Consider the following 13,677-nt stretch of genomic DNA (forward strand, 5'->3'; position numbering starts at 1 on the left):
TTATGGAAGAAAAATTAGATTTTTATAAAATCTTCTAAAAACTAAAATTTAAGATTTGAAGGTCCATTTGACATCAGAATTGGATAATTTTTGTATAGTTGAGCTCGTAGCGGAACGGGTGTTCGGATTTCGTGAGTTTTTCTGAGATTTGAGACGTGGGTCCCACTGTCGAATATTTAAATGAATTTAAGATTTTATCCAGAAAATTAGTAAATTCATATGGAATTAATTCCCATGATTCGTATTGAAAATATCAAATTTTTTGTGAATAGATTTGAAGATTTTGGAGATAAGTTTAAAAGGAAAAGTTGTGGTCGAGTAATTGATTGGAATTTGCAAAGCGAGGCAAGTGTCGTGGTTAACCTTGACTTGAGGGAATAGAACCCTTAAACTATTTGTTATGTGAAATGCATGTGAAGGACGTATATGCGAGGTGACGAGTGTCTATACGTCGTCAAATTAATTGTTTGCATAATTATATTAAAATCGTAAATTGTTCTAAGGCACAAATTAATTGTTTTAATAATTATTTCTTTCATATTCTTTGACAAATATTAATTCTTGAATTCTTGCAATAATTGTTACGTGCTATTTGATTTATGTGTATTAATTGCTATTTGACATTTAGCATATAAATATTAAATTGCCTATTTTCTCCCTGTTTTTCATAATAAATTGCTATTTGTCATTGTTTGTTTCATAATTAAATCATAATTATTGTATGTTTGTTGTCTTAAAATTTTGTATTAATTGGTGTATTTATTGGGGCAATTTCTTCTATAAGAATTGGTAAATGAATATATTGGATGAGCGGGTTGCACGCCACAACAAAATTAATTGAATTATATATTGGCGGAGCGGTTTGCACGCAATAACGGAAATGTAAGCAGATAGTGTGTGTGTGTATATATATATATATATATATATATATATATATATATATATATATATATATATGGGGTATCAGATTGCACACCGCAATAGACTTATTTAAAAGTCAATATTGGGGGATCGGATTGCACGCCGCAACAGACTTATTGAAAAGTCTATATATACTTGATTGAAATAAATATATGAGAGGATTGAAAATGAATATATTGTGGGAGCGGTTTGCACGCTATAACAGAAATTGGTTGAAATAATAATGGATCATTACTGCTGGGTTGACTTCAATTATTATAAATGAGTTATCTGATTTATTTCTATTATTTGTTGTTGTTACTAATATTGCGTACAGGTTAATGTAAGTGACCCGCCTTAGCCTCGTCACTACTTCGTCGAGGTTAGGCTCAGCACTTACCAGTACATGGGGTCGGTTGTACTGATACTACACTCTGCACTTCTTGTGCAGATTTCAGAGTTGTTCCAGCGGCATACCATAGACTTTCTCGGATTCCAGCTAGGCATGAGGCCGAGTCATCTGATGTTGTGATCACAGGTATTATTCCAGTTTTCCATAGAGATGCTTCAGTTCTATTTGATCTAGGATCTACTTATTCCTATGTGTCCTCCAATTTTGCTTCATATATGGTTGTGTCTTGTGATTCTCTGAGTGCTTCTGTGTGTGTATCTATACTAGTGAGAGACTCTTTTGTAGTAGATCATGTCTATCGTTCGTGTGTGATTACTATTGGTAGTCTTGAGACTAGTGTTGATCTTCTACTTCTTGATATGGTAGATTTTGATGTCATCTTGGGTATGGATTGGCTGTCCCCTTATCATGCTATATTGGATTGCCATTCCAAGATAGTGACCCTAGCCATGTCGGGGTTACCTCGGTTAGAGCGGAAAGGAACTCCTGATCATTATGCCTGCAGGGTTATTTCTTAAATGAAAGCTCACTGTATGGTAGAGAAAGGGTGTCTAGCCTATTTGGCTTATATTCGCGATCCCAATGCGGATGTTCCCTTTATGGACTCAGTACCAGTTGTTCGCGAATTTCCAAAAGTATTTCCTGTAGATTTGCCGGGGATGCCACTCGACAGGGATATTGACTTCTGTATTGATTTGGCTCCGGGCACTCAGCCCATTTCTATTCCACCATACCGTATGGCCCAGCCGTAGTTGAAAGAATTGAAGGAGCAGTTACAAGACTTGCTTGATCAAGGATTCATTAGACCCAATGTCTCGCCCTGGGGTGCAACAGTATTATTTGTAAAGAAGAAAGATGGCTCTATGCGGATGTGTTTAGATTATTGGCAGTTAAATAAGGCCACTATCAAAAACAAATATCTACTGCCAAGAATTGATGACCTATTTGATCATCTTCAGGGTGCCAAGGTATTTTCAAAGATTGATTTGAGGTCTGGTTACCATCAGTTGAAGATTAGGGCATCTGATGTCCCTAAAATAACTTTTTGGACTCGTTATGGGCATTACGAATTCCTAGTGATGTCATTTGGGTTGACAAATGCCCCCGCAACATTTATGGATTTAATGAATCGGGTGTTCAAGCCCTATTTGGATTCTTTTGTGATTGTATTCATTGATGATATCTTGATTTACTCCAGCAGTCGAGAGGATCATGTGCAGCATCTTAGGAGTGTTCTTTAAACTTGGAGGGATAATCAATTATATGCCAAATTTTTAAAATGTGAGTTTTGGTTAGACTCAATTGCCTTTTTGGGGCATGTTGTATCGGCTGAAGGCATAAAGGTGGATCCTAAAAAGATTGAGATTGTTCAGGATTGGCCTAGACCTACTTCAGTTACAGAGATCCGGAGTTTCCTGGGTTTGGCAGGTTATTATCATCGGTTCGTGGAAGGGTTTTCATCTATAGCAAGCCCACAGACCAGACTGACCCAGAAAGATGTCCCATTCAGATGGTCAAATGAGTATGAGTTGAGCTTTCAGAAGCTCAAGAGTGCTTTGACTACGGCGCCAGTGTTGGTATTACCCACAGGTTCCGGATCGTATACAATATATTGTGATGCATCTCACATTAGGCTTGGTGCAGTATTAATGCAAGATGGCAGGGTGATTGCATATGCATCGCGGCAGTTGAAAGTTCACGAGAAGAATTATCCCGTTCATGACTTAGAGTTGGTAACCATTGGTCATGCGCTGAAGATTTGGAGGCATTACCTCTATGGTATCTCGTGTGAGGTATTTACTAATCATCATAGCCTTCAGTATCTGTTCAAACAAAAAGATCTTAATTTGAGGCAGAGAAGGTTGCTAGAATTGTTGAAAGACTATGATATCACCATTTTGTATTACCCCGAAAAGGCCAATGTGGTGGCTGATACTTTGAGTAGAAAGGTTGTGAATATGGGCAGTCTTGCATATATTCCGGTTGGTGAGAGGCTGTTAGCTGCAGATATTCAGATGTTGGCTAATTAGTTGTGAGGTTAGATGTTTTGAAACACAGTCAGGTTCTAGCTGGCACAGTCGCTCGGTCTTCTTTATATGAGTGCATCAGAGAGAGGCAGTATGATAATCCTCATTTACTTGTCCTTAAGGACACAGTGCGGCATGGTGATGCCAAACATGTTGCTGAGGGGGAAGATAGAGTTCTACGAATGCAGGATCATATTTGTGTGCCTAATGTTGGCGGGCTTCGTGAATTAGTTCTTGAAGAGGCACACAGTTCCAGGTATTTTATTCATCCAGGTACCGCTAAAATGTATCAATATTTGCGGCAAAATTATTGGTAGAGGAGAATGAAAAAGGATATAGTTGCATATGTAGCTCAATGTCTGAATTGTCAGCAAGTTAAGTACGAGCATCAGAGACATGGTGGTTTGTTTTAGAAGTTAGAAATTCCTGAGTGGAAATGGGAGTGTATCACTATGGATTTTGTTGTTGGACTTCTACGGACTCAGAGAAAATTTGACGTAGTTTGGGTAATTGTGGATTGGTTGACCAAGTCAGCACATTTCATTCTAGTGGTAGTTACCTATTCTTCAGAGAGGTTAGCTAAAATTTACATTCATGAGATTGTCTTCCTACACGGAGTGCCCGTGTCTATTATTTTAGATCGAGGTACACAATTTATCTCACACATCTGGAGGACTGTACAACGTGAATTAGCTACGTGGGTTGAGTTGAGTACAACATTTCATCCACAGACAGACAGACAGTCATAGCGCACTATTCAGATATTGGAAGATATGCTTTGCGCTTGTGTTATAGACTTTGGAGGTTCTTGGGATCAGTTCTTGCCACTTGTGGAGTTTGCTTATAATAATAGCTACCAGTTGAGCATTCAGATGGCTCCATATGAGGCATTATACGGAAGGCGATGCCGATCGCCAGTTGGTTGGTTTGAACCGGGAGAGGCTCGGTTGTTGGGTACCGATTTGGTATAGGATGCCTTGGATAAGTTCAAGGTTATTCAGGATCGACTTCGCACAGCTCAATCTAGGAAAAAGAGTTATGCGGACCGTAAAGTTCATGATATTGCATTCATTGTTGGAGAAAGAATATTGCTCTGGGTGTCACCTATGAAAGGTGTAATGAGGTTCGGAAAGAAGGGTAAGTTGAGCCTTAGGTATATTAGACCTTTTGAAATTCATGAAAGGGTAGGTGAAGTAGCCTATAGGCTTGAATTACCACCTAGTTTATCAATGGTTCATCCGGTGTTCCATGTGTCTATGCTCCGTAAATATCATGGTGATCCGTCCCATGTGTTAAATTTCAGCTCAGTCTAATTGGACAAAGATTTGACTTACGAGGAGGAGCCGGTGGCTATTCTAGCCTGGCAGGCTCGACAATTGAGGTCTAAGAATTATCCTTCATTTCAAGTGCAATGGAGAGGCCAGTCGGTAGAGTCATCTACCTGGGAGTCCGAGTTGGACAGGCGGAGTAAACATCCACACCTTTTCTCTAGCTCAGGTACCTTTTCTAACTCCGTTCGAGGACGAACGTTTGTTTTAGATGTGGAGAATGTGATGACCCAAAATGTCATCTTTAAATTTAATAAGTAATTATGTGTTCTAAGACCTTGAAAAGCACTAATTATAATTCCTCGACTTGCGTGTGCAGTCTGTACAATTTTTCGAAAACATTTTATGTGAAAAATGGATTAAAATATGAAATAGAGCTTTAAAACTCAATTGAGATGACTTTGGTCAACATTTTGAGCAAACGGATTCGGATCAGTATTTTGACAATTTCAGTAGGTCCGTATCGTGATTTTGGGACTTGGGCGTATGCCCGCAATTGAATTCCAAGGTCCCTAGCCCGAGATGTGGAATTTTGATGAAAAATTAAAAGTTTGAAAGATTAATGATTCTTAAGAAGTTACTGATGTTTGATTTATTGACACCTGGTCCGTATTTTAGTTCTAGAACCCGGTATACGCCCACTGTAATATTTATGACTTGTCTACCGAATTTGGTGAGAATCAGAGTTGATTTGACGTGATTCGGACGTTCGGTTGTGAAAATATAAGTTTAAAAGTTTTCATGAAAGTTTTATTCAATTTGGGGTTCAATTCGTAGTTCTAGGTGTTATTTTGGCGATTTGATCACGCGTGCAAGTTCGTATGATATTTTAGAACTTGTGGGCATGTTTTGTTTTGAGCCCCGAGGGCTCGGGTGAGTTTTGGATGCTGAACGAGCCATTTTGGACTTAAGAAAGATGGTAGATTTCCAGTGTTTTGTTGCAGAATTTTTACTCATCGCGATCGCATAAGTCAAACTGAGAGGTCAGCCAAAGTTACTCTTCGCGTTCTCGAATTTGAGGATGCGATTGCATAGGGATGTGAAGTGGTACTTCGCGAACGCGTGGACAAGGTCGCGTTCGTGTAGAGTTAAAGAGGCTAAAGCTGAGCCACGCGCTTACTCATCGCAATCACGTGAGGTCGTTCGCGATCGCGTAAGTCTGTGAGGCAAAGCATCGTGTTCGCATGGAGTAAATTTATGAGGCAGGAAAGTAGAGCTTTGCGATCACGAGGCTATTCGTGCGAGCGCGATTAAGAAAAACTGGGCAGCCAAAAATGTGCTTCTCGATCGCGAAGCATTGTACACGATCGCGTAGGAAAAAGTTTGGGCACACAGAACTTAAGTTCTGGAAAATGGGATTCGTCCCATTTTTGAGCTCTGGTAAGGCGATTCTTGGGCGATTTTCACGGGAAAACATTGGGGTAAGTGTTCCTTATCGTATATTGATTAAATTTCATGATTCCATACTCACTTACATCATGAATTCGTGAATTTATGGAAGAAAAATTAGATTTTTATAAAATCTTCCAAAAACGAAAATTTAAGATTTGAAGGTCCATTTGACATCAGAATTAGATAATTTTTGTATGGTTGAACTTGTAGCGGAACAGGTATTCGGATTTCGTGATTTTTTTCCGGGATTTAAGACATGGGTTCCACTGTCGAATATTTAAATGAATTTCGTATTTTATCCGAAAAATTAGTAAATTCATATGGAATTAATTCCTATGATTCGTATTGAGTATATCGAATTGTTTGTGAATAGATTTAAAGATTTTAGAGACAAGTTTAAAAGGAAAATTTGTGGTGGAGTAATTGAATGGAATTTGCAAAGCGAGGTAAGTGTCGTTGTTAATATTGACTTGAGGGAATAGAACCATTAAACTATTTGTTATGTGAAGTGCATGTGAACGACGTATAGGCGAGGTGACGAGTGTCTATACGTCGTCAAATTAAAGTCATAAATTGTTCTAAGGCACGAATTAATTGTTTTAATAATTATCTCTTTCATATTCTTTGACAAATATTAATTCTTGAATTCTTGCAATAATTGTTACATGCTATTTGATTTATGTGTATTAATTACTACTTGACATTTAGCATATTAAATAGTAACTGCCTATTTTCTCCCTGATTTCCATAATAAAATATTATTTGTCATTGTTTGTTTCATAATTAAATCATAATTATTGTATGCTTGTTGTCTTAAAATTTTGTATTAATTGGTGTATTTATTGGTTCAATTTCTTCTATAAGAATTGATAAATGGATATATTAGAGGAGCGGGTTACATGCCGCAACAAAATTAATTGAATTATATATTGAGGGAGCGGTTTGCACGCTATAGCAGAAATGAAAACAAATATATATATATATATATATATATATATATATATATATATATATATATATATATATATATATATATATATTGGGGGATCAGATTGCATGCCGCAACAGATAGACTTATTTATATATTGGGGGATCAGATAGATTTATTTAAAAGTCAATATTGGGGGATCGGATTGGACGCCGCAGCAGACTTATTTAAAAGTCTATATATACTTGATTAAAACAAATATATGAGAGCATTGAAAATTAATATATTGTGGGAGCGGTTTGCACGTTATAGCAAAAATTGGTTGAACTAATAATGGATTATGATTGCTGGGTTGGCTTCAATTATTATAAATGAGTTATCTGATTTATTTCTATTATTTTTTCTTGTTACTAATATAGCGTACATGTTAATGTAAGTGACCCGCCTTAGCCTCGTCACTACTTCGTCGAGGTTAGGCTCAGCACTTACCAGTATATGGGGTCGGTTGTACTGATACTATACTTTGTACTTCTTGTGCAGATTTCGAAGTTTGTCCCAGCGGCTTACCATAGACTTGGTCGGACTTCAGCTACTAGAGAAGATTTGAGGTATAACTGCATGGCGTCCGCAGTTTTTGAAGTCCCCGTCTACTTTACTTTAGCTGTGTGTTTATTTTCAGACAGCTTTATTTTATTCAGACCCTCTTTTGTATTATTCTAGAAGCTCGTGTACTTGTGACACCAATTCTGGGATGGTATTTCGACACCGTTATTTTTATGGATTATTCACTATATTTTGAACTTTACTTCCGCATTTGTTCTTTGTTATAAATAAGTTTAAAAATTATTTTAGAAATGAATAATATTATTCTAACGTTGGCTTGCATAGCAAGAGAAATGTTAGTCGCCATCACGGTCCGAAGGTGGGAATTTCGGGTCGTGACAGATACACTAAGGATAAACTCTTAGAAGCTTGTGACTTATTCCTACCTAGTTTTGGGAGTTGTAATTATGTGAATTGCAGATTTATTTATTTTCGATTTCTGTTGTTATTTCGCATTGATAGGCTTACCTAGTCTTAGAGACTAGGTGCCATCACGATATCCTACGGAGGGAATTTGGGGTCGTGACACACAAGGAAATCGATGTATTCAAATCTTACAAAGAAACTTGTTCTATTCTTACAAAACATACTACGCCAAAATTGGATGACTAATATCATTAAAGTTACGTAATGAATTTAAAGGATAAGAAATAGGAAAGAAAAACTCGGTGCACTAAGCTTTTGCTGTGCGCGGGGTCCGGGGAAGAGATCATAATGATCTAAAATCATTAAAGTTACGTAATGACTTTAAAGGATAAGAAATAAGAGCAACAAGAAAATGGTTCCAATGCAAATTAATCCTCGCAGAAGAAAGCAGATGCAAAAGCTACCCCAAGCAAAACTCCAACAGCTCCAATGCCAATAACTCCCTCTGTTTTAGAAAAAGCAAAACAAACAATATTAATGAAGGGATAAAACAAACAATGTTAATGAAGGGATATCAAGAAATCCATTTGCTACCTTTTGTAATCTTTTCTTCGGTTGTTTTCTTGAGGGTCAAGACCTGCGACCAATCTGGTGTATTCTATAGATTGAAAACACCACTAATAAAGATGAAGGTTTAAAAGTGATATGAGAAAAATAAAAAACTGCCATTTCTGATCTAACATTCACATAATTGCGATAATTCATTCACTCACCTCCTCCTTGTTTTTATTCTTTTTCTCCTTTCCTTCTCCTTCTCCTTCTTCATCCTCAACCACCAAGGCAACTAGCCCTACCTGAAGACAAAATATCTTATTAAAAGCTCAAGTAACATTGCCTAAAGAAAAGGAAAAAAGAAGAAAAAGAAATATAAATCTTATCATCCAAGCAAAACTTCACAAACAAATAAAAAAGTTTACTCTCTCTGTCCCAATATATATGATACTCTTCATTTTTGGCACGTCCCAAAAACTGATACATTTTTATAATTAGTAATAATTTAACTTTAAACTTCTCATTATACCCTTAATGTGATGATTTATAGACACAAAAATTTCTATGTCTTGTTGAAGACCACAAGTTTCAAAAAAAAAATTTCATTCTTAAACTTTGTGTCCAGTCATACATCATCTTATAAAACGGGACGGAGGGAACATTAGTGAAATTCTTAACATGAATGGTCAGCTAGAAACTGAGCACAAAATGCAAGGAGGAAGAATATTACTGGTTTATCAGAAATCTTTGGATAACGTAAAAGTGTTGCTTTTACAATTTCACATTCAGCTATGTTTTCTTTCCTCCGGAAATCCTTGTGCATGTGATGAACATTATTTAATGTCATTACATTACCAATAAAAACAAATAAATGTTTAACTCAAAATCAGAAATTCTATGAACTTACATCGAGTCATGCCGCTTTACGAGATTAACCACTCTAGATTCAATCCTATCCAGGTTAATTTTGTTATTATAATATATCCACACCACAAGACTCGAACCACCACAAACACCTACAAGACCAAAATGTTTGGACCATAAAAGAGAAGAGGATAAGGTACTTATCAGCCCTTCCTTTCTTAACCGAGCATTAATCTCCCCAAGTTTTGAACGAAACATTAGTTCATGAAAAGTCTTGATTCTCTGTCCAATAAAAATAAAGTGGATTAGAATAAGAATGCACCAGAAACTTCCATCGTTCCTCTACTCTCTATTGGCCACTGGGCAGACGTTGTTAAGATTGAGAAGAATGTGCAAGTCTAATGAAAATATCTAAAACAATTATTCAACTAAAGTTATGTGGTTCAAGTTCTGATTTGGGATATGTTTGATGATATTTTTGATGAAAGGGTAAATATTTGTAAGTGTTTGATGATGTAGAGCTCTGAGAACCTGTAGGTAGTTTAGATGCAAGCTACAGTGTTATTCTCATGATATCAAACTCTCTCACGACTTTTCTTCAGTGTCATTGTTATTAAGGGATTCAGCAATTATTACAAATAGAGATAGTGCAGTAGGATTTCACTTTGCCTCTGAAGTTGGGGGCAAGAAACGAGTACTCAAGTAGATCACTAATAATAAACTGGTTTATCAATATATCTTTTTTTTATAAGTAGGTTTATCTTTTTATTTTTTGAAATGGTAAGTTATCTTATTGATATTAGGAAAAGCTCCCATATGCAATAGTTATACCAAAAAGTAGAGAAAGTAGGTTAGTTAATATATCTAAGCAACTAAATTCTTATAAAACAACTGATTGGATCCAATAAATCATTAAGCCATCTGGGTTGACAATATATTACAGAGGACTCGTACCCCTAGTACAAGCTAACCACAAAAGTACCTAATCGTTTATTTGCTTGTCACGACCCAAAATCTCTCCTGTCATGATGGCGCCTATCTCAATACTAGGCAAGCCGACAATCCCAATAAACTACCATATCTTTTAAGTTTGAAAAATATAATATTTAAATTCAACGAAAGAAATCTCATAATACAGATATAATTAATCCGAAAACCCGGTGTCACTGAGTACATGAGCATCTAAATGAATACAAAGTCTGACTAATAAAATCACTGTTTGAAAATATAGAACAGTACAATAACAAAACACGAAAGGAAACAAGTCTGCGGACGTCAAGCAGCTACTTTGATAGTCCACAACAGAAATAACTCTGAAAACTAGCAGCCGCTGTATCCGGGAGCACCTGGATCTGCACACGAGGTGCAGAGTGTAGTATGAGTACAACCAACTCAATAAGTAACAAAACTAACATCTGGGCTGAAAGTAGTGACGAGCTCCGCAGCTACAGTCCAGTATAAATAATGGTAAATAAATGTAGGCATGCTTTCAAGTTCAACAGTTAAACAAGTGAAATAGATCAACACTGCATGATATGAGGAATATGAAATCTGAGTAAAAAGACCTCATGTAAAAAACGGACACAAATCATTCGGTCACTTGGTACTATTGATGCCCAATTTTGCCCAGGGATATTCCATCCCGTATATATATATACACATCGACTGACAGTCAGTCATTCAGTACCATATAAGGACAATCCAGCCCTGGGGTAATTTATCCCCAAATGTAAATGTTACGGACAAGATCCATGTCCAGGGAAAATGCATCACAATATAAATAGGTAAGGCATGTCCGTGCCCTGGGAGGTCCATCCCGAATATATAATCATCAACGCTCACTGGGGGTGTGTACAGACTCTGGAGGGGCTCCTTCAGCCCAAGTGCTATATAAAGACGATATGGCCTACTGCAGCGTGCAGTACGATCCCATAATAATAATAAAGACTATAAGGCTTGTTGCGGTGCCCATAACAATGATAAAGCTTATAAGGCCTTCTGCGGTGCGCAACTCGATCTATATAATAATAATATATATAAGGCCAATATGGCCTGCTGCGATGCGCAACTCGATCCATAAATATCCTCACAATGGATGAATATGACTGAGTATAAAATATAAATTTTTAAAACGTTTAATTTAATATGCAATACGACCCCATGTGTCCCAAAATATTGGCACGTAGCCTAAACATGATCTTTATTAAGAGCCTCAGCTCAATTTCTCTAACACATGGAAAAACATTCAGATTATAACATGATTCTTTAATTTTTACAACTTCACAAAATTTATTCAAGTCACAATGTCAATGGTTCATATCCACACGCTCGTCAACTATCGTGTGTGTCACCTTCACATAATTTATATACCACTAATTCGGGAACTCATATCCTCAGAACCAAGTTTAGAAGGGTTACTTACCTGAAACTGCGTAATTTCTTACTCCGTTGTGCCCTTGCCTCGTGAATTGATCTCTGAAACCCTCGTATCTAGCCACAATTAATTTGATTAAGTCAATACAAATTATTGAAATTAATTCCATAAGGAAATGCTAATATTTCAATAAAATCCAAAATTTAACTAAAACATCGCCCGTGGGGCCCACGTCTTTGAACCCGATAAAAGTTACAAAATCCGAAAGCCAATTTAACCACGAGTCCAACCATACCAATTTTACTAGATTCCAACATCAACTAAACCTCTATATTCTCCATTCTTATTTTCAAATCCTTAGGTTCAAATCTCCGATTTACACCCCAAAAACACGTAATCTAGTCAGATTATTCGATGATAATTCAATATTATGAAGTAGAAATAATCACAAGTGACTTACCTCATGTTTCCCTTGAATTATTTCTGAAAATCGCCCCACAAACCGTGCTTGAAGGTCCAAAAATGGCAAAACTCGGAACCCTTCGAAATGTATACTGTTTAGGGGTTCATCAGCTGCGACTCACTTAGCTGCTTATGTTGTCTCGCAGGTGCGAGAAATCAACCACTTCTGCGGTTTGCCAACGCCTCCACTGGAGCCGCTTCTGCGAGCTAGCAGCCACTTCTACAAGCTAGCAGCCTCTTCTGCGGGCTCACATTTGCGAGGCTCTATCCTCTTATGTGCCCATCCGTCTGCATCTGCGATCGCGCATGTGCGGAAATTTTCTCGCACCTGCGACCACTGCCTCACAACCCCCTATCCGCATCTGCGCTTTCCAGGCTCCCTTCAACGAGCTCGCACCTGCGAGCCAATTTCCGCATGTGTGATTACATCAGATGGCAGAAACTTTTAGATTTCTCTTCTAAGTCCGAATTCGATTCGTTCACCAATCGAAACTCACCCGAATCCCCCCGGACCTCAACCAAATACACCATCAAGTCCCAAAATATCATACGAACTTAGTCGATCCTTCAAATCACATCCAACAATGCTAAAATACAAATCACACCCCAATTCAAGCCTAATGAACTTTAAAATTTCCAAATTTTACAAACGATAATATAACCTATCAAATCACGTCCGATTGACCCCCAATTTTGCACGTAAGTCATAATTGACATAACGTACCTATTCAAATTTCTAGAATCAAATTCCGACCCCGATATCAAAAAGTCAACCGGGTCAAACTTTCCAAAAGTTCAACTTTCGCCATTTCAAGCCTAATTCCACTACGGACCTCCAAATTATTTTTCGGACAAGCTCCTAAGTACAAAATTACCATACGGAGCTATTGAAATCATCGGAATTCAAATTTGAGGTCGTTTACACACAAGTACATATCTGGTTAACTTTCCTAAGTTAAATTTTTAATTATGAGACTAAATATCTCATTTCACTCCGAAATCCTTCCGGACCCGAACCAACTAACACGATAAGACACAAAATAAATGTAAAGCATAACTTGAGCAGTAAAGGGGGGAACATGGTCATAATACTCAAAACGACCGGTCGGGTCGTTACATTCTCCCCCTTTTAAACAAACGTTCGTCCTCGAATGGGTTTGGAATCATACCTGGAGTCTCAAATAGGTGTGGATACTTGCTCCGCATCTCCTGCTCAATCTCACAAGTAGATTCTCCGACTGCTAAAATAGCCAACGGCTCCACATCATAAGTCAAATTACCGTTTAGCTGTACTGTACTAAAATCCAAAATATGAGACGGATCCCCGACATACTTTCGGACCATGCATACATGGAACACTGGATGAACACCTGATAGACTAAGTGGAAAAGCAAGTTCATAAGCCACCTCTCCAATCTTCTTAAGTATCTCGAAAGGCCCAATGTACCGAGGGCTCAACTTGCCCTTCT

At 37.4% G+C, this 13,677-nt stretch overlaps 1 protein-coding gene across 3 annotated transcripts; it reads right to left on the reverse strand.

Moving 5' to 3' along the window:
* Positions 1 to 8,180: 8,180 nt before the first annotated feature.
* On the reverse strand, positions 8,181 to 9,550 carry LOC104096754 (uncharacterized). 3 transcript variants are annotated; one of them, XR_686424.4, is made up of 4 exons: positions 9,416 to 9,550; positions 8,730 to 8,810; positions 8,551 to 8,614; positions 8,181 to 8,461 (listed from the first exon to the last, which is right to left on the reverse strand). XR_686424.4 is itself a non-coding variant. In XM_070201872.1 (4 exons), exons 1-4 carry the CDS (start codon positions 9,353 to 9,355, stop codon positions 8,338 to 8,340), a joined length of 405 nt encoding a protein of 134 aa, XP_070057973.1. In that variant the 5' UTR covers positions 9,356 to 9,395; the 3' UTR covers positions 8,181 to 8,337. The 3 variants fall into 3 exon arrangements, 2 of the variants coding, with proteins under 2 accessions (XP_070057973.1, XP_070057974.1); XM_070201872.1 differs by lacking the exon at positions 9,416 to 9,550 and adding an exon at positions 9,239 to 9,395 and having other exon boundaries at positions 8,551 to 8,633; XM_070201873.1 differs by lacking the exon at positions 9,416 to 9,550 and adding an exon at positions 9,239 to 9,392.
* Between the last annotated feature and the right edge of the window lie 4,127 nt (positions 9,551 to 13,677).

Source organism: Nicotiana tomentosiformis, chromosome 4 (assembly GCF_000390325.3).
Source record: "Nicotiana tomentosiformis chromosome 4, ASM39032v3, whole genome shotgun sequence".
Classification (NCBI taxonomy): Eukaryota; Viridiplantae; Streptophyta; class Magnoliopsida; order Solanales; family Solanaceae; genus Nicotiana; species Nicotiana tomentosiformis.